This window comes from Cicer arietinum, chromosome 6 (assembly GCF_000331145.2).
Source record: "Cicer arietinum cultivar CDC Frontier isolate Library 1 chromosome 6, Cicar.CDCFrontier_v2.0, whole genome shotgun sequence".
Classification (NCBI taxonomy): Eukaryota; Viridiplantae; Streptophyta; class Magnoliopsida; order Fabales; family Fabaceae; genus Cicer; species Cicer arietinum.
In genome coordinates this window covers 26,458,224-26,483,161 of record NC_021165.2, presented here as the reverse complement: position 1 = coordinate 26,483,161, position 24,938 = coordinate 26,458,224, and the positions used below count along the sequence as shown (strand labels likewise).

Sequence of the window (24,938 nt, the reverse complement as noted above, 5' to 3'; positions counted from 1 at the left end):
CAACAAAAGCTTGAACCCTAAATTAAAAAAGAGCTCCAATTCAACAAAAGCTCCCAATTCCTAACATGTTTCTGCAAGATGTGACTTGAGACAATGAATGACTTAAGATTTATTTCCACCATTTCCTTCCCAAATATTTTTTTCGCAGTGATGATACTCTTCATTGTGAATGAAATCAACACAGTAAGTTGTATGCATCAATCGATGATGGAGAAAAGTGGAGAGCCTGTAGTAACACAAACTGATTGAACAAAATGCGGAAAAAAGAAAAAAGCAATTAACTTACCTCAGCCGATACTGCTACAGCATCAAACCAATCATCACAGTTTAATGCCTTCAGGAGAGGTCTTAACCGAGTGTCAAAATTTGATACAACAGCCAACTTTACACCTGATTTTCTAAGAGTTCTGAATACTACTTCTGCATTAGGGTCGCATAGGTGCCATGCATGTGGATGATAGCAGGCCAAAAATATCAAACCCTAGTTTGTTGAATTGGGGCTGTTTTTTAATTTAGGGTTCAAGCTTTTGTTGAATGATATGCTTCTGGTTCAAGTTTAGGGTTCATTTTTTTTAATTTAATTTTAACAATTAAATTTTATTTGTAATAATGATTTTTAACAATTATAATAATGATTTTTAAAATATAAATTATATTTTTTAATTAGAAATAATATAATAATAAGTTTATTCCACGTCTGCCACGTCAGCTTTTTTATTGACACGTCATTAAAAAAATGACAACTCATCATGATTTGGACTCAAATTCTGTTTGGGGGACTAAAACTGGGGAGAAACAAAATGGGGGGACTACTTTCAATTTTCACCTATAATAGGGGGACCAAAAGTGCAATTAAGCCTTTATTTTTTCATATTTTCTTGTTTCTTTTCTCTATTTTATTTGGTACTATGTTTGAAAATATGACTTGGTTAGATCCTTCAGCTCATATGGAAGCATTCAAATCCATATCACACACCATCACCACCAATAGAACTTATTTCTCTAAAGGAGATAGTATAAACTATTTTAATATCTAATATAGTGATTGGTTTAGGATTTCGGGTTTAGCATTTAAGATTTGTGCTTGACTTATCTTAGTTGATTAAAAATATTCTTTTGTTTCATAAAAAAATAATATACATTTTTAAACTTCAATTGCACGTTACTTTTCTCTTACCCTGTTCTCGTCCTATGTTTCGTTTCCATGGATCCAATGTTTGAGTCTTCCATTTTTTATATCATGGAAAAATAAGCGTTGTCATGAAAAAATCATCACATATTAGAGATTTATCTTATTTTATTTTTATTACTTCTATTTGATCTAGTCTATTAACCAACTATTTCCTTCATCAATAGTAAAAAAAACTTTTTCCTTCATTCAATTAGAGATTACTCCAATGTGTTCATTTATAAGACAATGATTTATCTCCCTCTTACTTCAAAACTTGTAACACAACAAATTTTCTCCCTCTTACTTCAAAACTTATAAGAGAGTGAATTTTTCATACATAATTAATTAGAGAAGTTCACTTCAAAGCTCATACCTTCTCTCCTTCTTAAGACTTAAAAGTTTAATTTTCCTTCAAAATAGTAAATTCTCTCTCTCTACTTCCCACACTCTCCCATGGTGTCATTTAAAGTGTCTTCAACTTCATATGGTAAGAACTACATGGTGGGACAATACCTTGCATTTTCTCCCCTTATTTATTCTCCCACATTGTCAGGGACAAATCCAAAAATGTAGTAGATTGGGGACCAAAATCTTTTATAGTTTATTATAACTTTTAATATCAAATACTTGTCAAAATTGCATAATATAAAACTTACAATTGAAATTAATATGAGAAAATATTTTTTTTGTGCGCGTGTGTGTGCACACAAGTGTGTGTGTGTATGTTTGTTGTTTATTTAGAATTCTCCCGATGGCAGGTAGAATTCATTCAGTGAAAAGTGTCGTTCATAGCATGTTAATTTATAGTTTCCACGTATATTATTGGTTAACTTCTCTTCTCAATGAGACAGACAAATAGATTAAGAATTTCATTTAGTATGGTGATATTGAGAATAGAAAATTGGTTATTGTTTCCTGGCATAAAATTTGTCATCTTCTTAACGAAGCGGGTCTTGGAATAACGTTTGGAGAGAAATTAATAATGCTGCTATTATTAATCTTGTTTAGGACTTTGTTACTTTTCGTCAACATTGGACTATTTTTCTTAGAAGGAGACTCTTTCGTAGGAATGAGCGTATAATATATCACATTGATTCCTCCATCTCGACTGCACTTAAAGTTAAATTACTTACTATATACAAAAACAAAAAATGGCAACTTGGCAAGGGTGACAATATTAACTTCTAAATCGATACTTGGTTGAATGATTCTTTAAATTTTATTATTATTATCTTCATGCCACAATTAGTTGACAAATGTCCTCCATTTATAGAGATCAACTTATAATTCCATATTTTGTTTATAGCAAATACAAAATAATTTTACTATTTGTTTCATTATTAATTGTTATTAATAGCAACATTACATATTTCAGGTTTGTAAAAAATTTAATTAAATCTATTAGTCTATATAGGAGACATGACATAATATAACTATATTAAATTCAAATCAATTATAAACAAACGAATGAGAGAAGAAGATCGTTAATAGAGTGACTGACAAATAAAATACTTGAAATTGATCTCAAATAGTCTTAGAAATGATTTTTTTTTTTTTAATGGAGATATTGGAAGAGGCAAAGAAGTTGGCATGATTTCTCGAAGAAAAAAAGGATAGAGAATAAAAATAAATTAAGTTTAAAAATTAGTATGACTTAATTGCATTTTTGACCCTTCAAATATTATATTTGTGCAATTTTAATCTTTATAATTTTTTTTGGGGACAATTTTAGTGCTCAAAATTTAATTTTTGTTTTTGAGAACCTGATCAATTTTGAGGCATTTGGCACATATGTTGCATATTTTTTACCACGTCGCATTGCCAAGGTACGTAGTTTATTAATTAATTAAATAATTAGAAAGAATAAAAAGTTAAAAAGAAAAAATTGAAATGTTGTTGAACGGATTTATATCCTCTCATATTTGATTTCACTATCTTACCATTAATTTGTATTAAGAGATACAAGATATTATAAGTGGAACTCAATACCATTAAAATGTAATGTTTTTTCACTCTCATTTCTTGTGGAGAAGAGTTATCTTCCCTCTCCCGAGTTCATAGAATCATCACCGTCAGAAATTATTTATTAATCTGATTTTTTTTTTTTAATTTAACTAATTTATTTTTTTTAAATTATAATAAATACATTATTTTAAATTATTACTTTAAAATATTATTTTTTAAAATTTTAATTAAATACATTATTTTAAGTTTTAAATTTATAAACTATTTATTTTAAATTGTAATAAATAATTTATTTTAAATTATTTAGGAATATAGTTAGTTTACTTATTTTAAATTATAATAAAAAAGTTTTAAAGAGTATAAAAAGATCTTAGTTACAATAATAAAAATAACATTGACAAAAGAAATGATAAGTTATACTCAAAAACTAATTTAAGTAGCATAAAAAAATACACTATGATTTATAAACTATATGCTAATAATAGAATGAATGTTACCGAACATATTTTATAGCTTACAAGCTATTAATTAGTTTACATGTCTTGCCAAACATACTCTTAATAAGACAAATTTTTGTAGAAATTAAAGTTAGATAAAGGATACTTTATACAAACTAAAATAAATATCTAGTAATATTATATTTGATTTATGAAGTCATAGTTTTAGGTTTAGTTTATTTATCATTCAATCAAATTAGTTGAATTCGGGTTTTGTAAGGAGTAAGGACATCTAAAGGATTTTCCAAGAACACATTTAAGGGATATCAAGAAAAATAAATTGTCGTGAAGTGACAATCCAAAAAACATCAAGTTACTAAACAAACATTCTTAGCCTCTTTTGTGTGGTTTTTTTTTGTTTTGAAATTTTTTAAAAATTAAAATCACTTTCGACTTTTTAGTTTTAATTGAGTTAATTTTTAGTTTTTATTTGAATTTGAAAAAAATATATTTTCATCTAGAAATAATTAAATATGACCCAAAAAAATAGTTCATTATGAAAAAATAATTAAAATATCAATATGACCACTAAAGACATACAAGCAGAATGAAAAGCCACCGGGGAATAGTAGTAATTGATAGAACAATCTTAATAATACTCATTCCTAACCTATAAATCGCACTACCTTTCAAATCCACGATAATAAAAAATATAATTTTTTTTATTAAAATAAAAATAATTTAGTAATAATTTAGTAATAATTTTAGTATTAGTGGTTTGAGAGTCATAGGTTCTAGTTGTGATGACAAACGATAGTTTTAGTGGTGACCGACGATCAATGGTAGTCGGAGAGAGTTTAAGTAGTTGTTAGTTAGGGTCAAAGTGGTAGTCGAAGTGGTGTAGCAGGTGGTAGACAATAGTTGTCAACGGTTGTTGTAGTGTTGATGTGTATGGTTGGTCTAAGGGCCGAGCGACCCAAACTAGGACTTTAGACCTCAAAATTTTAGGCTAATAAAACGCCTAAAAGAATAATTTAATAATAAATATATAATATGACAAATTAATTATAAATATTTTCCTCATTCAATTGGTGAATGTGAGAGCTTCATATCCTTCTTGACCATATTTTCTACTATCAACCTCAACATAATTTAATATGATTTTTATTTGTTTTTATAAAGCCTTGAATAATTTTTTATTTTATTTTAAAAAGCCTCACTATAAAAGTTGTTTAAGGTCTTGATAATATATCTAAAGTAAGTGTATAATTTATTGTTTTCACAAAACTTGTGCGATGTCTAACTGGTCAATAAAATTATGATTCTAAGTAAATTAGTATGAGAGTTTTGTTTATTAATTCAATTAGATAAAAGAAAAACAACCAAAATTATGTAAATTTAACAGTCAATTAAACTACTGGAGTTAGATTTCATCAATCACTTTTTCATGTTAACATCAACATCACTACCGCCACTATTCACACTTTATTAATTCCTTAATAACAATGAGAGATCAATTGTCTTTCTTAAATGACGATTCTTTAGTCTATTAACCAATACGGTTACATTAACCATCGACAACTCGAGACTGTTATACCTAAATATATTCCTATATTTTAGATTCAATAGATGTTTATCATAAATCAAGATATAAATAGTATTTTCCAATAAAACTTCAAATCAAATATTAAATTATGAGTGATCAACTCATAACAAAATTAAGAACAAGGACAAACATTGATATTCATGAGTTACTAGAATATATATAACTATAAATCAAAAGATCTACAAAAGAGTATGATTCATTACATTTAACTCTAATAGAGAGAGATTTAACAACTCATTGTTATAATAGCTTTACAAGATCAAGATGAAAATAAGAGAAATTGATCATCAATGATGATTTTTAAGCTTTCTCTAATGGTTTTCTCTCAATTTCGAGCTCTCTCTGTCTGCAATTCCCTCTTAAATGACAGATGCTTCAACTTTAAATAATTTTTTAATAAGTGACGTTTCGCTCAGCGAACATCTAATTCACTTAACAAGTGAGTATATTTCACGATGAAGCAAATTTCAATTGTCAAACCGCCTTTAATTTCACTCAATGAGATTACTATTCACTTAGCGAGATTAACTTTGTAAAATTTAGCATCGCTCAACAGATTCTATCTTCCATGTTTCATCAAATCTTGACTCCAATGATCGTGGTTGCTCTTCTCTTCAATTACTTACTTTCATTTTACATAGAAAAACAAGAAAAAATTCAACATATCACCATTTCTTATATCTCAAACCTTAATAACTAAATATTTACAAGGATGAGGTAAAATTACATATTTTCTATCAATTAAGTTAATAAGTGCTTTAACAATATATCAAATATATGGTAATTAAACCCTTATCATATCTCTAAACTTGTTGGGTCAGTCCTGATGATGTGTTATAGTTAAAACAAAAATAAAAATATAACATATATTTTTGTTTTTAAAATTTTAAAGAAAAATCATGTTCAAAATAAATGAAAAATCAATTTAACTTTATTTTACCAAAACGAGTTTTATTTTCAAAATAAATGAAACTCAATAATCTCAAAAATTCATAACAACTCTAAACATCCCTTTAGACTCGTTGAAATTTGAAGGAAAATAAAACCCTACTAAATAAATATCAATTTGCTATGCAATTAGGGATGGAAATAGGCTAGGCCGTCCGTCAGGGGCCTATGGCCTGACCTACTTATGGTCTGGCCTGTTTAATAAAAAGGTCAGACTCAGGCTGTTTTTAAAGCCTATTTATGTAAATAGGTCAGGCTCAGGCTTGTAAAAAAGCCTATTAGGTCTGACAGGCCGGCCTATATATATTTTATAAGTATTCCATTCTCTATTTTTTTTCTTCTAATTTCCATTGCACTCACTCCAACAAACATGTATGAAAACAACATTTTTTTTTTTTATAAAAATCGATATTATTTATTTGTTTGAGAGGTAATATTCCGAGTTGTTTGAGAGGATTTGTTTAGAGGTAATATTCTGAGTTGTTTGAGAGATAATAATGGGTACGTTTGTTTCAATAAAAAATTTATTCTTTTAAACCAAAAATTATTTTTTAGGGTTTAAAAGGTATTTGTTTCATATTTTAAAAAAAATCATTTTGTTAGTAAAATCATTTTTTTATTTAATATATATATACATATGTACATTAGTATTGGTATATGGAGAATCGTGTAAATCGATATGGGTAGAGCATCATGTAGGTATAGATAATTGTTTATTTATTATCTTTATATATATATATATATATTATTACTAAATATGATGTTGTACGAGAGGATTTGTTTAAAAGGTAATAATCTGAGTTTGTTTGAGACTATTTGTTTGAGAGATAATAATAGGTGCGTTTGTTTTAATAAAAAAAATTTATTCTTTTAAATCAAATATTATTTTTTAGTGTTTAAAGAGTGTTTGTTTCATATTTTTTTAAAATTATTTTGTTAGAAAAATTATTTTTAATGTGAATAAGGCTTTTAAATAGGCTTACAGGTTAAACCATGATAAGCCGTAGGCCAGGCTCAGGCCGAAAAAAAAGCCTATCATAGGCTGTAGGCCTCAAAAATTCATCGTAGGTCAGATTCAAGCCTTTCAAAGCTTGATCTGGCCTATTCCTACCCCTATATGCAATGATACTCACTCTCTCTCTCTCATCTTAAACATTTTATTTGAGTTGTGAATAATTATTAAAAAAATGATACTTTTATTTATTCAAATACTTTTATAAATTATAATTAATTGAAAAATATTATGAGTTGATATACAATAAATAAAATTTATTTATTACAAAAATTAATTAATATCGTAAAATGAAAAATAATTTAAAACAAATGAAACAATTATTATGAATAAATAAAATATGAAATAAATACAATTACTAGTGGTACTGCTCTTAAGAAGAAGCCAAATCTATTAAACTGTTCAGAAAACCTCAAAAAAGGAATCGACCACAGTGGGAGTCGAACCCACGACCTTTTGATCCGAAGTCAAACGCGCTAATCCACTGCGCTATGCGGTCATTTGTTGTTATGTTAACGCAATGGGTTTATATATTGTGTTTTGTTTAGGAATTAATAAAATTACATAGTTTCACATGTTCTAAATCAAATATAAATTCTCAAAGTGGAACATTATTGTGTTTTTATTTTCTAGAAGTTACAATACAAATATTATATATAAATTGAACAATTTATATTTTTGGGAATAAATATATGTGGAAGTAAAGGGTTACATGGTTTGGATATAGTATAGTACGTATATTAAAACAGGAATTTGCAAACTTTTCAAACATGGTCAAGTACTAGTGGACCGTGCATGTATAATAAAGAAGAGTAACATAATTTTGCTATGAAATTCAGTTAATAGCTTCTATTAGAGAGACGTGTTTGCTTATAAATAGTATCACGTAACCTCTTTAAAATATCATTCTTTATACAAGTTAATCAATTTAGTTTGGTTTGGTTTTTCTGTTCCATTTTTTAAAGATTGATTATAAGATTAGTCTTGATGTTGATACCTATAAAATCTTCTTAAAATTGTAGAAAAGTTTTTCATAACTAAAGAATTGACAATTAGGTACATATTTAAAATCTTATTTGATTTTCTATAATTTAGACATAAAATAAATTTAATTTTATTATATTATATTATGTCAGGTCATTATTATAATAAAAAAAATGGTATCAAATTTTGATCACTATTATAAACAAAAGTTAAGTATTTTTAACTCATTTAATAATACTATTCATAATATACCAATACTTTAATTAAAACATTTAATAATAATAGTTGAATGTGACATTCAAATGAACAATTTAACAAATTTAAATTATATTTTTCAAAAAAATTAATAATTAATTATAATTAACTAATTTTTAATAACTATAAAAATAATTATTTATATTTATAATAGTAACCGAAGGCAATATGTGCTATTAACAATGTTTTTCCTTCACTATACACTTGAGAGAAGTCTCTCAACATCTGTTATGCAAAACATACACAAGAAAGAACATATGACGCAATCCCAACTTAATTTATCGATTTTTTCGTAAAATATTAAAGTAATTTGTATATAAAAACGTGACATTAATTTTATTTTATATGAGAATTAATTCGACATGATCTAAATATTACATCCATGAAAGCAATAAGGACAAACAAATTATTTTATATTTCAAGAACTCAAATAATTTTTAGTAAAAAAAAAAAAAAAAGAAACTCAAATAATTTTGTTACATGATTAAAATCAATAATTAGATGTTATTTTGCTTTGGGTATAGGGATCCTCACTGTTCATAAAAAAGTCATTCAATTTAAAAATATAAAAAAAATTGATTCAATTGACTACATGCAGTTTTGATTATATCGATTAATTTAGTTTTTAGCAATCTATAATTACATGTTACTATTACGTCAAATAAAATATTACAACTTAAATAACATCAACATATAAAAAATATATAATATATTAAAATTAACAAAAATAACAATAATAAATTGTATTTTTTTAGCTAGTTTACTGAAATATACCACCACACCAAGTAGTTATTGATGTTTTAAATATATAAAATAGTAAAAAAATATTATCTTAAATATATATATATATATATATATATATATATAAATATAAGTATATATTATTATTCAATTTAAAAAGATATAAGTAATATTAAAAAATAAACAATAAAAAGTTAATTCAATATCTCATTATACTAAGCTAAAATAAAACTATATATATAAATAAAGGGATCACCAAATTACCAATGGATGGATCTAACAGAAATATTACACTCCCGTAACTTGATGAATTTTAATTTGAATAATAAAATAATTGTTTTTTATTTATTTAAATTTTGCAACTTCTAAAGCATATGTATAGACACATTCGTACAATATATATGATGGTAAATATAAAATTTATAGAAATAATTGATTATGTCATCTTATCATATAATTATAACCATAATTATAATATAAATGATGATAAATATAAAATTTATAGACATAATTGATTATAGACACAATCGTACAATATATACAATAGTAAATATAAAATTTATAGAAATAAATGATTATATCATCTTATCATATTGTAATTTATAAAAATAATTATTTATGTAATCTATTAGTATAAAACTGTTTAATGTATTTCCATAAAACTCAAATTTATTTATGGAATTGTTTCATTTTCGTAAAAAATAATTTAATTCGAGAAAGTATATTCAAAAAGTATATTCAAAAGGTATATAATAAAAGAGAAAGAAGATTGTACATTTCCTATGTAAACAATTTTATACTTGCAATATATATGAAATTATAATCATATAAAATAATTACACAATTAATAACTCATATTTTTACACGGACAACGACATCTAATAACCACACCCTTATGCTAAACTATCAAACCAACTCTTTTAACAATTTAGAATGACCATGTTGGATATTAAACTCATAAAGGGACTAATTTCTTTTAATCAATAAAAATATTGGGATTAAAATTCAAATTAAACCTACTTATTTTTAATAAATAGTTTTTGATTTGGACATGTTAATACAACAAGGCCATAACAAAAACGACAAAGTAGAGAACCAAAAACGACACTTCCAGTCTGAACTTCACGCAAAGTGCACTTCTCTTCCCAAATTTTTAATTTCTCGCCATCTCTGGAAGAAGAAAACACCCCAATTCTCTTCCCAATAATTCCTTCTTTCCCTTCTCAGATTCCGGTAAGTTATCTCAATCTCTGTTTTCTCTCTCTCTCTCTCTCTCTCTCTCACTATTCCCAAACATTGGAAGAAGAATCTCAAATTTCTTCAATTTCTCGCAAGATTCATCAATCATGTTAATTTTATGATTCCGTTTAAATCACAGTGTTTTTTTTCATTTTTCAGTGAATTTTCCTCCAGAATCAAGATCTGAAAGAACGTGAACCATTGTTTGCGTTTGGGATTGTTCGCAACAACCTTGATTTGGGGTTTTAAAATTGTTTTAAGCAAATTGGGGTCTCTAAATTTGATTAATTTTATGTAATTAAGATTAGCGTGACTTCAATTATTGAGATTTGAGTAACTGGGTCGATGGGAGTGGGTGCTATAGATAAACAAGTTTTAATTTTTAGAATTGGGTTTTGATTTTGGCTTTGGGAATTTTGAAAGTTAGGTTTAGTTTGTGAAAGAGTGTTTGTTTTGTTTTGTTTTGGGTAGGAGTCATGTTCTATGGTGCGGTTGTATGGGACCCTTGGCTTATTGTTGCTCAAATTGTTTGTCTTCAATGTTTATACTATATCACACTTGGATTGCTCTTAACAATTTTTGTTGGAACTCGAGTTTCGCGGTTGAGCCTTGTGTATTTCTTTGACTACGTTACCGTTACTACGTCTACCGTTACTGGTTGGTGTGTTGTTGCTTCATTTCTGCTCAGCTCAGCTGCAGGGTAATTATTCTCTTCCACTTTACTCATCCTACTAATAGATTTGTTAATGTTGTTCTATTGCATGATTTTTAATTGCTAATTATTATATTAAACTGTCATAGTCTTGTGTTGTGAATTTTTAGTGTGTTTGGAAGATTTTATTTGAGCTTATCTCATGACAGAAACATTTGTGTACATGTTTGAGACAATTTACTAAAACAACTTATGACATGTCTAGTGTTGTCAAATAGCCGCTATGCCTCTGTAGCATAGCGGGATTTGAACAAATTGCTATTGCTCCGCAATGCACTATTTAATACAAAGTGTTGTCAAATAGTCGCTATTGAGGTGCTATAACACTTTAGCATAGTGGTTTTTTGAACAAACTGCTATTTTCCGTGATCTGCAATTGACAACACTGGACATGTCTATTCCCCATTTTCACTTTATTTTAACAAGTTCTATGCAATAACTTATGGAAAGAGCTTACTAGTTTAACCATAATCCTTTATTTAATTATGTAAGTAGCTCATACATAAGTGTTTGTGTGATAACGAGTTATTCAATGAGCGGTTAATTAAATTGTTTATTCAAATGCATTGAATGTGATTCTGCTCCTCAATAGCTTATCAAACACGACTCCTCATCTTTTAATCGATCGCTGTAACTGTACTTTAACCTTGAAAGTGAACTTGTCAATTTAAAGGGATCAAATCATTCATTGTAATTTATTGCTGTGTTTTACTTGCTTGGATTTTTTTAGTCTTCATTGGCACTTTTCAAACTATTGTAGCCATGTAGTTAGTATTTTAGCTCCTCCTTTATTTTTCAATTTTTGTTGTAGGCTTTTAGCCGCATTATGCCCCAAGTTTTTTTGGTGATTGAAAAGAGACTAAAGCCCCAACCTTATACCCCAAGCATGTAAATGGGTGTTCACTCTTATACCCATTTATTCTCATTCCGTTGTACTGGTTGCACTTTTTTCCATTTTGGGGAATGTAAAAAGTTAATCTTTGAACCTTTTTGATAGAAGTTCCTTTGTTTAGGAAAGTTAATGGGTATCAGTGTATGTGCTTGGAATGTAAAAATATAGGATTTTATTTGATTTGGAAACCAATTTTTGTGTTTGGGATGTTAGAAAAGGAATTTTCTTACTTTTAAAATCCATTGAATTTTAATGGTTTAGATCTAGAAATTCTGTCAAATATGTTGTTGTTTATTATGTGATTAGCTTCTGTGGTTGAAGGAATCAATGGGGGCATTCTTAGTTGTTATGCATATGTGACTTGTTAAGTGAAATTATGCAGTAGCTCTAAGTTGTACTAACACCTCTATCTTTGTTATGCAGGGCTGTATATATGTTTTATTTGATTGAAAGATCAAAGAAGTGCTTGGATTTTGCAGCCACTCTCTATATCATTCATCTTTTCATATGCATTGTGTACGGGGGTTGGCCCTCGTCTTTAGCCTGGTGGATTGTGAATGGTACTGGAATTGCCGTGATGGCTTATCTAAGTGAATATCTGTGTATGAAACGCGAACTCCAGGAAATACAAATAATACCACGATATCGTTCAAGTAAGAACTTACTCCTTTTGGGATGTTTGGCTAACTGGCTTACTATTTTGACATGTGCTATTTGAAGATTTGTTTATCCGTATTATATTTTCCCCTATTTATTATGTCTTTTCTCATTTCACAAGCCTGGATAGTGCATATATTTTTTTAAGCAAAAAATTATAGTGGAAAGGCATCACGTGGAAGTAATGAGTAATGGCATCCCAACTATGTTGGCACCCTCAAAACAACCACCTATCATTTGTTGCACCCTAATAAATATTATTAAAAAAAAGAGCTTGAGGGACTAGACCAATACCCAAGAAAAGCAAACAAAGGGACAACGAGCTATTGCCTTATTCAAAACTTTACCAGGAAAATTCAAAGAGATACAACCATGGTGAAGGAAAAATAGAGTGCGGTGCAATACAAGTACAAAAGGGAGGGCATAAACCAAACACCCAATAAAAAACAAAAACCAGCCTAACAGAAACATTATTTAAAGCAAAAACTCGGAAGCACTAAACCAGCGTTGCTTATATGTTTAAGCTGTCAAACTCAACTTACATTAAGAATTATATGAAATCATTTATTTATATTCTATATGTTTAATCATTTCTTTAGTCATTTGATATTTGACTTGAATCTGTAATTATTGAGGTTCATACATATTTTTTGAGTAAAAGCATGCTTATACCACTAAAACACTTCACATTTGGTTTTGAGGTTCATACATGATACATCAGCTCATAATTTTGTTATGTCACTTTTTTTTATTTAAAGTGACATTTTGTGGGCAATATATCTTATGATTCATAACAAGATTCAATTCATGATTGAAATAATGTCTTTCGATTCAGGATTTGAATCTCAATTTGATAACCATTGGTGTAATCTTGAGAGCTACATGATTATAAGGGTAGTTGAAAGGAAGGCAATGCTTTGGGTAATTGTGGGGTGCTAATGCCACAGGGCAGAGAAGTTTTCCTTCTCCAAATTATTTCCTTTCTATTTCTATTTTGTTCTGCACTTTACAGTAATCAGCGCTAGTTCTATTAGTTTATGTTTTACTTTATGCCCTGATTAGGATTAGGAATATTAATGCATGGAGGACTAGGAGTAGGACATTAACTCATACATTATTTTTTGATATTATCATATAAATTTGCTTATCTTATTGCAAACTGTGACATCCGATGTTTCTTCTTAAACACCATTCAGAAACAAAAGAATTTTTTGTTTTGTGGGCATAATGTTTGGTTGGCTATTCCTGTGATTTAATACAGTCAAATTTCTTTCAGATGTTTGATTCCTGGAAAGAAGTAACTTGAGTCTTGTATTCAAGAAAGGAATTACACTGCAGGAGGATATCAACTTTTGCTTCTATATATTGAATGATCTCAAAGATAAAGCTCGTGTACTGCATAGTTCTATTATGCCATTCAAAGACCTTCATTTACTTTCCTATTCTTTAGTTGCAACAGAGTTAAAATATAGATAACCGGACGGGATTAGGTACATAATTTTCGATGAAGTTCTGAAAGTGTTATGTAGGTTATTATTCTCATTCTATTTCAGTATTTTTTCTGTCCTTTTAGCTATGTTTGTTTAGTTGATTGAGCTTCTATTCTTTGTACCTTTCTTGTGAGTTATTGGATCTATTTGAAAATCTTGGAAATATATATTAGTTCTATGACATTACTGATTTACTGTTAAAGGGTTTGTTGTATCAGATTGGAGAATGAATCTCTCACTCAGATTGCTTTTTTTAATTTCTTTATTGATTGATGAATTTGTACCACTATTGTGGTTGATGTTTTTCTGTATAGTTTAATTGCTAGTGTTATTTTTTCTTTGTAACTCTTAACCAATAATCGAATTTGTATAAGTCCGTATAATATGAAAATAATTTATTAAGGGTCTGTTTGGGAGGAAGATTTTGAAGGGAAGTGGAGGAATTGTTTTTTCTTTTGAAATTAAGCAAAAGCTATAATATATATATATATATATATATATAGACTTAACGTTCTAAAATTCTCCATTCAAATAGACCCTAAAAGAATGAGATTCAATCTGCTTTTTGAGTCATGGTAGTAAAGCTTTGTATAAGTCAAAATTTCAAGAAGTTAATTTACTTGTTGTAGTCATTGGAAACTCTGCTTCTGCCAACTAACTATGTCTCTTATATTATGTGTGGTCTTTTTCAAATTGGCATTAAGAGTTTGAATTGCAAAAAGAAGATAGAATATAGTCACATCCAAACTTGTAAGTGATTCTCTAATGTAAAGTTGTGTAAAAGGAGTGGAATACATCTAGATTCTGTGGTTAGGGAACCATCCATTTAATATAGTCATGAAATTTAGTCCTTAGATTGAATCAAATGGTTTATAATCTGACTATTATAAATGGTAGTTTATTTTTTCACTCTTGTAAGCTTGTATCAAGGAATATAATTATAAGTGGAATACCTTCTTTTGTTGTTCATTAAAATTAAAATATCTATTGATATTCATCACTCAATGTCCATAGAATAAAGTCATCACAATAGTTCTTGCATATGATGCTCTTTCCTCTCCATCTAATGCCAAAAATGGACAAGAGTAACATAATACATTCATAAAATAAAAGTAGCATCCTAGAATCAGAAAAACTTCAAAGCTTTAATTTAAACCAAGTTGATTGTCTCATTAGGCAACAAACTTTCAATGTTAGTTTTGTCTAACTTTTGAAAGTTTAGAAGCCATCATCATTTTCTTTTTTCCCTTTGTCCTAGAAATTTATCTATGGAGATTATTCAAGGCTGAGGTTTCCACGATGATGAAATGTCAGCCACTGCTTCTCCTACTGAGAGATAGACTCCTTTCATTCCGAAGGAATTCAAAATATTTGATTCATGTAACTTTTCCATCACATTTCCAATAGGATTTGCCAACACAAGCTGTACCAATCAATCATAAAGAAGTATTCAATTTAAACCTTCTTAAACATGTAATAGTGTAGTAACCTTCGCAATGCACGAGATATAACAAAGATATATAGTTACCTGAAGTGATCTTTGTTCCAGTCTCCTTCTAAGTTCGCATAATGTATCGATTCCACTTGTGTCTATACCTGTCACGGCTGAAAAAAGAAGAAGAAAAAGCATTAAACATTTAGTTCAAAATGATCTCAAAACTTAGATAAAAAATTATTGCAAGTTAAATGAAATACATACCTGTCATGTCTAAAATTATGCATTTCAATGTACTTCCATTGATTGCTATTATGCGCTCTTCCTCTTCTCGAACCCATCTTAGAATCCTAAAGTAGAAGAAACCACTCAAATAGTTGGAACTTTGGAATTACAGAAAATACCTCTGATTAATCTTTGAAGAGATTAGTTTTAATACAGTGTTTGTGTAAATTTTTTTATACTGTCAGCTAATCACAAATCATCCCGTGAGACTTTTAAGTTAATAAAAACTATGATTGACTGAGAGTATACAAAATCTTTACAGACTATTAGTGCATAAAAAACTTGACAAGCATACATATCCCCTTATCTAACCTTTCTTGCAGGTAAGTTGCATTTGCAAAGTAAATGGGAGACTCTACAGCCAAAATGATAAATGAAGGAATCCTCAAAGCTTCTTTATATTGGTTTAGGTTGTGAAATATTGGTGTCCCTGGAATGTTTCCCAAAACAACTGTGTTTGGCCTAGAGACATGAAGCAGGATTTTGAAGACCGATATTGCCACCTAAAAGATTTGGAAAAATTCAGTTTAAATAAAAATGAATACATTTTTTAGCTTTTGAAATAACACAAACACAAAAGTATATCTTCTGTCCTCTAAGTTATATCAGACTAAACAGACTTATCTGATACAAAGACATAACATAAAGGACGAAAGATACAATTTTTCTTAAGAAGAAACATAAATGAATTTCAAACTTACTGCAATTCCGAGGCCTAATGGTACTGAAATGAAGAGAACACCGAAAAAGGAGCACAAACAAGCCAAGAAATCAAGTTTGTCAACCTTCCACAATTTGTATGCAGCTTGATAATCGATTAGACCAATGACAGCAGTGATGATAATGGCTGCTAAGACAACGTTCGGCGTGTAATAGAACAGTGGCATAAGAAACAGAAGTGTCACAAGAACAGCTGAAGCCATGATTATGTTTGAGACTGTTGTCTGTGCTCCGGCATTGTAGTTAACGGCCGATCGAGAAAAGGATCCTGCTTAGTTTGTTTGTTTTAAAATTAGAATGGATATTTTATCCAAGAGGGACTAAGAGTGTTTGCAGAATAATTTTTTAACAATTAAAAATGTGATTCTTTTACAGAAATTAAACATAAAATTGTAAAATTTTACAAAGACTAAAAACTTATTTAACTAAGACCAGGAGAAGAATCATTGCCTGTCGTGACATAACATGAAGAACATGAACCAGCTATGTTCATAAGACCAATAGCCATCATTTCTTTGTTTCCATCCACTTGGTAGTTCCTAAGTGAAGCAAATGTTCTTCCAACTGCAATTCCTTCCTGAAACAGAATTAAGTTCAAGTTTGAGTTATTTGGTGTATTTCATTGTGTGTTTGTTAAAGCTAAGTCTAAGAAAGAGATCATGTTGTTGTTTAGTAAAACATGTAATTGTAGTATGGCTTAAATTAAATATGGTTTTGGTTTACGCAAATATACCACTTTTTGTTTTAGTTTCACTAACCAAAATTTGCTTTTAATACTTACAAAGTGTACCATTTTACTTTTTTGACCCTTAGTATTTTGTTTTTGTCACTATAAAATTTATTCATGCTGGAATTAATCTCTCTAATAATTAAATGTAATCCTCATTTTAGTCCTCTCATATTATAAGATGTATTTGAAGGATTAAAATCAAATATTTTAAATCATATACATGGACTAATTCTAATATGAACAAATTTTACGAGGATTAAAATAAAACAACAAGGATTACAAACAAAAAGTGGTATATTTGTAATGATTAATAATTTTTTGAGTTAAATATATTTTTAGTTTTTACAAAATCATTATCTTTCAATTTTAGTCCCCAAAGTTTATTTAATTCACGCTTAGTCTATATGTTAAAAGTTTACAAGATGTTTTTAGGCTCTCAAAATAATCCTTATAAAATTAAAATAGAGAAGAAACATGAATAAATTTTTTTAAAGATGAAATTTGAGAGACATAATTTTGTAGTAACTAAAAATAAATTTAATCTTAATTTTCATTTTTATTTTTATTTAGTCTAAAATAAAAATAAAAGTGGTATATTTACATATATTTAGACCTTCTAGTAAAAAATTTGCATGACAATTGACCAATTATGTTTCTAAGTTTTAGAAAGCTTACAGTGAGAGACAAAACTCCAGTGACAAGTCCAGTTTTGATAGCAAGAGCCAAATAAGGACCATTAAAGTATAACATATTTGATGATGGTGGATTAAGTCCTTTTGGCAATTCACCAATCTTGCAAAGAAAATACAAAAAAAAAAAAAAAAAGTTATTATTAGGAAGAATATTTATATTTAACATCTCTTGTGTGTTTAAAAGTAACAAAGGTAAAAGTGCTTTTTCTTACAATTGCTATTTTATGAATCTTATTTCTCATAGAAAAGACTAAAAGGGTTGACAGAATCACTGAAGTCAATGGTGCAGCTGCTGAAATCCAGAATAATTTTGGCTTCTTCAAGCTCTATCACAATTTACAACCATATATCAGAATTTTCATATATTAATAATGAAATTGGGTTCAACATAATAAAACGTGACACATTTATTAATCTTGACCATCTAATTTCAAATCAATGGTAAATATTATTTAAAAATAATTTAATTAAATATAATTTAAATTGTCGAATCTTAAATTGATTGTCAAGATCAATTAATATACTATGTAAATTGAAAAGATGAAGAATCTTACAATGTGTCTTGTCATAAGAAGGAAGAATAGGAAACTGAATCCTAGTAAAATAGTTTGCCATGACCACTGCAAAAAAATTGTAAAAATAATATTTAGTATATGTAATTTCATTACATTTTTTAAAAACTGTACCAACCGTCAAATCGATAAGACCTTTAGACTATGATTCAACCAATTAAACTACAATTAAATTAGATAACAAAAAAATAAAAAAAAATAAAAAAAATAAAAGAAGTATTGAAAAAATAAATAAGAAGTGCTGTACAATACTATAGACAATTATTTTCACTTACTCTTGTGTTTTTACTAAATATCGGTTATTTATTTATTTTGTCAATAGATTAAATGATACAATTACTAGTAGAAATTCAAATACAATTACGAAGTCTCGTGTTTGAATTTAAAAATAATATTTAATTAATAATTAAATATTTTTTTTAAAAAAATATTATAATTAATTTTGCCTCCAATAAAATAAATTTCTAGATCTGCCGCTATTTAACCTGATTTAAAAAAAATTAATTTCACTTACATTTTCTATAAATAAGACAAATATGGATTTTAATTTAAAGTGCCCTTCAATATGTCCATTCATCTCAGAATCAGAAAAAAGGAATATTTTCTTTTTTGTTGAGAAATATTTGGAAATTTTTTTTGATAACATAAATAGTTGGAATATGATCCCTTGATATAAAAGTCAAAGTAAAAAAAATCTACAAAAGTAGCTGGCTTTCGGAAAGCAATGTTAATCATAATGTTAATTCTTATTTTTCAAAACAGAATCAGTGCTATGAGAATGTTTTGAAGAGTTTTGCGGTGCTGATTAATTTATTTTTCTATTTTATTTTTTCAAATGTAGCTTTACTCTTCCAACAACTATTAATATTACTAATATTTTAACAACATGCAAAAAAAAATTTAGTGGCCGTCCCTTTTAAAAAAATTCTCAACTTAGATTCTTTAATGTATATTTTATAAATAAATAAAAAAAAACATCAAAATCAAAATATACCTCGTCTCTTTGAATGAAAACAGAGGCCAAAACAGGTACTATTTGCATCTTAGTGGTGAAGTGAACTATTCCTAGCAACCCTTTGAGTTGTTGTAGTGACACAATTATTGCTGCACCAGCCATGAAACCCACCAATGTTGCCTTTGATAGAAAATCAATTACAAAGCCTAACCTATATACACCTTCAAAGGTTATTATTTTTCATCATAAAAAAAAATATAATTTACCAAAAAAAGTATACTTCATGTTACCATCCAAAGTTTCAATTTTTTTTTTTTACAAAAAAACCCCATTTGTTGGAAAAAATTATTACAAAGCTTTTAAAAAATAAACCCAATTAGAAGTTTTTTTAAAAAAAAAATAAAAAAAAAATCATTTGATTAATCTCATTATAATTATGAAATAAATTTTAGGCTATTTCAATAATATTTTTAGAATAATTTATAGAATAAAAAATTAATTATTAATTAAATTATTCATTTGTATGTTGATCTATGTTAAGGGAGGAATAATAAATCATGCGGTGTATGATTGATTAAATTAGTACCTTAATACACCAAGAGAAGATTGGAATACACCAGCAAAGAAAGTGGCAGTGAAAGCCAATTTAAGATAGAGAATTGGATCTTGACTATAAGAAACAGATTCACTTAACATTGATCCCATAACTAATGATGCTATTGAAACAGGACCAACACCAAGATGTCTAGAACTTCCAAGTACTGAATATATCAAAGCAGGCACAAAACTTGAATCTGCATGGTATTAATTATGAGATATTAATACAGTTTTATTTTAATTAAAGATTAACCAAAATATAAACATCCACAATTAATGAAGTGTGTTGAACAAAAAAAATATAGAGAATTAATTAATACTAACACAATCCAATAATAGGTGGCAAGTTTGCAAGTTTGGCATAACTAATTCCCTGCAAAAAAACAAAACAAAACAAAAAAATTAAAAAATTTATTTGGGTAGTTTCATTAAATTATATATCATTTAAAAAAAAAAAAAGACTTTTTACTATAATATACATTAACAAAACCAAACTCATGCATGCAAGATGAAATTATGGCTATTACTTTAGTATTATGTAAGGTTTCAAATTATTTTTGCAACCGTAATCACAACCAAAATACAAAATTTAAAAAAAGTTCTTTACTATATTTTTTGGCATGAACAATATTTTTTGCTATTAATTGTGACTATGCTTATGTAAATTTTTAGTAAATGCGACCACGACTGCAATTTAGAATCTTGAAATTGTGATCGTTAAAGAGGGAGAGAGATAAATTAATTAATGAGAAAATTGCGACCTGAGGAATGGCGAGGCTAGCGATGGTGAGACCAGAGACGATATCCGAGCGTAGAAGACGAAGGTTATATTCGGGACCCCATTGAAAAATAGGGAACAAATATTGAAGTCCAAGAATTAATTTCATGAAGCAAGTTTGGTTTTTGAATCTATGAAAAGGGTCATCAGGGAAAAAGATTTCAGAAAGTCTATGTCTAAGTTTTTGAAAAGTGGTGGTTTGTGGTGGCAAACGAACCTTGTGAATTTCCAATGGTGTTTGAAACATTGGTATTTCTGATTGAATTTTAATTGTCCCAAAAGGATCAACTCTATTGGAATTCACACCCATTTTTGTTGTTGTTGTTGTTGTTGTGTGTACACTAATTAATTAGAGTTAGTTTGGTTTTTAATTTTACATATGAAGAGGGAAGAGAGTGAATTTATAGAGAGAGTGTGTGTGTGAAATAAGTGAAATGAATGAATTAGCCATTGAAATTGAAATGGAATCAAAACCAAGAAAGAGGTTGCAAGTGTTTGTCATTGTCGCGTGGAGGTTTATTGTTCAAAAGTTGTCGTTATTGGAATCTTGAACCGAGGGGCTGTTCAGTCACATCGCTTTTTTACTTTCTTTATAAATAAATAAAATTCAAACTGAATTTCTTAAGAAACAAAATAAACCATCATTTTATTTCCTAAAATGCTATCACTTTGATTATTGATTCAAACAAAAATACAAATTAGTCAAAGAATTATCAAAATTTAATTAGTTGAATTTGATTTAAATGCACTATCATTGTAATTTTTTTTTACATTATCAAATATTTACAATCGTTAAATTGTAAATTTTTTTTTTTACTTTTGCAATTACTACTTCTAAAATTACGCATATGATTAGTCATGATGTACCGATTGTGTAAAATTGTTTATACTGTTAATTTGTCAGTGCATGAAAGTTAAACTCTAATTAATTTATTCTATGATGTTCTAAATGTCTTACAATATTTTGTTAGTAATATGTATTTGTTAGAAACTTTTATGATAATAATATTTATATCTTTCAACTACTATTTTGATAATTCAATGATTAGTTTGAATTTTTAGTAAAGTGACAACACCTGTATTTTTAAAGACTAAAATGATAATTTATCAATTACAAAAAAATATTGTATTCAATTTGGTGGTTGAAAAAAACACAACTATTAATTTTTGAGGCACACTAACCAACATGAGGCACTATGCAAGTCTTTCAAATGAGGGATGAGAGGCAAATGATTGAAAAAGAAGAATAAGAAAGGAGTTATAAAGCTAAATGAGTTTCAGAGAATAAATTGTTTGTTTTCCAATAAATGTTTGAGAGAAAGGGGACTCTAATGGTGTGTAATTTTTAGGGGCACGAAAAAAATTATTTGCTATGTGTGTGTTTATATATATATATATATATATATATATGAAAAATATCAAATGAGATGACTTTACAATAAAATGGTGAAAGGGTAAAATATTGACCATACAACTATTTATGGATTATTATGATTAAGAGTTATTTAAGTGACACATGATCACTTAAAGAAGTCACATGACTTTTTCTTCTAATTTTGACCATCCATGTATGATTGTGTGGTCAAGATTTAACTTTCTCATTGTAAAACTCATCTCATTTGATATGCTCCCTATAAAGATATATTTGTATGGTCTGAAATAGGCTCCAATAGCTTGGTATGACAAACTAAGCAGCTTTTTATTAAAAAAAAAATTGAAAGAGGTCAGTTTGACACTACTTTATTTAGAAAATCATCTAAGAATGACCTTTTCATTGTCCAAATATATGTTGATGGTAAGCTGTGTCAAGAGTCTTCTAAGTTAATGCATAATGAACTTGAGATGAGCATGATGGGAGAACTAAAAAATTTCATTCACATCCAAAGTACTTATTCATTAGACCAAATATACAAGAAAACTTATTAAAAATTTAAGATGGATGAATGCAAATCCATGATTACACATATGCATTCCACATTTTCTCTTGATAAGGATGAAATAGGTAAAAAAAAAAGGTGGGAAAAAGGTATACAAATGGATGGTTGGCTATTTTATCTACTTAACTACCTCTAGACCTAACATTTTGTTTAGTGTGTGTGCAAGATTTCAATTTGATCCTAAAAAATCCCATTTGACTGTTGTTAAAAAGATCTGAAAGTCACTTCTAATCTTGGTTTATGGTATAAGTCGTTCTATGAGATTTGTGTTATAAGCCATCCTTGTTAATTGGTTTCTGTAATAAAGACACATTTAGTTTTATTAAAAAAAATGTAAATATTAAATAAAATAAAGGAGTGATGTTAGAATCCCTATATGCCCTTGCCTCTGGTAAAACAGACTAATTGATTAAATATGTATGTTCTTCCTTTGATGAATTAAATTTTCCTTTGCCTCTAATCGTTTAAAATTCAATTTATTTCAGATATGAACAATTTTCTTAAAAGATGTGAGTTTTGTGATTTTCTTACATGTGTCATTTTTTGTGTGTTAACACATGTATGCTAATTATTGTTTTTCGATTTTAGAAACTCAAAGGTTTTTATCAAAAATATCAACGCTCAACTCACTCAATACTTTCACGTATTTCAAAATATAGGAATATCATTTCACTCCTAAGTTAAGATAATTCCCTAACCACATTTGGTAATGTAGGAATATCATTTCCAATTAGCAGTATGTCATCCATATACAAGACCAGAAACACTATAGTGCTCCCACTAACCTTCTTGAAAACACAAGGTTAATCTTCATTCTTAGTGAATTTAAACAGTCTTATAGCTCCATCAACATGAAGATTCTAGGTTCTAGAAGCTTGCTTCAATCCATAAATGGACCTTTGTAGCTTGCATACCTTTTGACCATCCTTTGGATTTTCAAAATCCTTAGGTTGTGTCAGATACACATCCTCGAGAAGGTTCTCGTTAAGGAATGCAATCTTGACGTACATTTGGAAAATTTCATAATCATGGTATGCAACAATAGCAAATAGAATATGGACAAATTTAAGCATTGCTACTAGAAAGTAGGTTTCATCATAGTCTATACCATTAATTTGCTTAGAACTTTTTGCCACTAGCCTTGCCTTAACGGTATTTACCTTAACATTCATGTCAATCTTCTACTTCAAGATCCACTTGCACCCTATAGGTTTTATCCCTTTAAGTGCATCAACCAAGGTCTATACATGGTTAGTGAAGGTGCTGGAAAACTAATATTTTCTTACAAAAACCTTTATTTATCAAAACATTCAACTTACTACTAAAAGAGATTTATACGGTGTAAGGTTGAATCATAAATAACTAAATTGAGGTAATTACAAGAGAATAAAGAGACAAATATTTATACTAGTTCACAATAAAATGTTGCTACATTTAGTCCTCCCCTTACATAGAGATTATGCCACAATAGAGTTGAGGGCTTAATTAACTACTTCCATGAACAGTTGTACAAGTATTCTTTATTATGTCTCTTCAGGTTTTGAGTATTTTCCTCTAGCCTCTCTATGTTGACGTTCCCATAACCTTTCTTCAACATACTTTCATCCTGTCGTTGTGGTTCATGAGGGTCATTGTACCTTTTTAGGTGCCTCTTTGAGGATGAGAGGATTGTGCTACTATCAGACATATCTACATCAGTTCTAGTTTGTTGCTAATATGGCACAAAGTTTATTTTTATTATTCTAACTCTCATTGAGAGGATGCTATAGATTAAATCATATATCAATATAAGTGTGTTAAAACACTTTGACTGATTTACATCAACTCTAATGACTATCTATGAGAGGATAAAACACTCATTATACTGGTTTGATATGTTCTTGCATTTTTCATATTGTCTGTTTATAGCACATAACCTTTTTTCATTTTTACTAAAGCATTCTCTTTCTATCACTCTCGCTCACTTTCTCGCATATCTTAAACGACTGAGTTAGTTCTTCTTAAATAAAAAGAAGAAATGTTTGTTGAGAATGTTACCGTTAGAGATCTTCAGTCACTGTTTGAAGGCTGATCAAACTTTAATGTGTATCCATATATATATATATATATATATATATATATATATATA

At 28.2% G+C, this 24,938-nt stretch overlaps 2 protein-coding genes and 1 non-coding gene across 4 annotated transcripts; 1 reads left to right on the top strand and 2 right to left on the bottom strand.

Annotated features, from left to right (window-relative positions):
- Positions 1 to 7,564: 7,564 nt before the first annotated feature.
- Positions 7,565 to 7,638, bottom strand: TRNAR-UCG (transfer RNA arginine (anticodon UCG)). Its single transcript has one exon. It is a non-coding gene; the product is annotated as a tRNA-Arg (tRNA).
- A 2,544-nt stretch (positions 7,639 to 10,182) lies between these two features.
- Positions 10,183 to 14,311, top strand: LOC101491791 (uncharacterized). 2 transcript variants are annotated; one of them, XM_027335988.2, is made up of 5 exons: positions 10,194 to 10,352; positions 10,518 to 11,058; positions 12,386 to 12,615; positions 13,455 to 13,540; positions 13,896 to 14,311. In XM_027335988.2, the coding sequence occupies exons 2-5, from the start codon at positions 10,835 to 10,837 to the stop codon at positions 13,923 to 13,925; spliced, it is 570 nt and encodes a 189-aa protein (XP_027191789.1). In that variant the 5' UTR covers positions 10,194 to 10,352; positions 10,518 to 10,834; the 3' UTR covers positions 13,926 to 14,311. The 2 variants fall into 2 exon arrangements, with proteins under 2 accessions (XP_004506858.1, XP_027191789.1); XM_004506801.4 differs by lacking the exon at positions 13,455 to 13,540 and having other exon boundaries at positions 10,183 to 10,352.
- A 727-nt stretch (positions 14,312 to 15,038) lies between these two features.
- LOC101492117 (probable sulfate transporter 3.4) lies at positions 15,039 to 21,315 on the bottom strand. Its single transcript, XM_004506802.4, has 13 exons — positions 20,857 to 21,315; positions 20,420 to 20,468; positions 20,085 to 20,292; positions 19,538 to 19,709; positions 18,526 to 18,591; positions 18,184 to 18,297; positions 17,955 to 18,071; positions 17,000 to 17,126; positions 16,531 to 16,817; positions 16,142 to 16,332; positions 15,809 to 15,894; positions 15,638 to 15,714; positions 15,039 to 15,532 (listed from the first exon to the last, which is right to left on the bottom strand). Exons 1-13 carry the CDS (start codon positions 21,181 to 21,183, stop codon positions 15,389 to 15,391), a joined length of 1,965 nt encoding a protein of 654 aa, XP_004506859.1. The 5' UTR covers positions 21,184 to 21,315; the 3' UTR covers positions 15,039 to 15,388.
- Between the last annotated feature and the right edge of the window lie 3,623 nt (positions 21,316 to 24,938).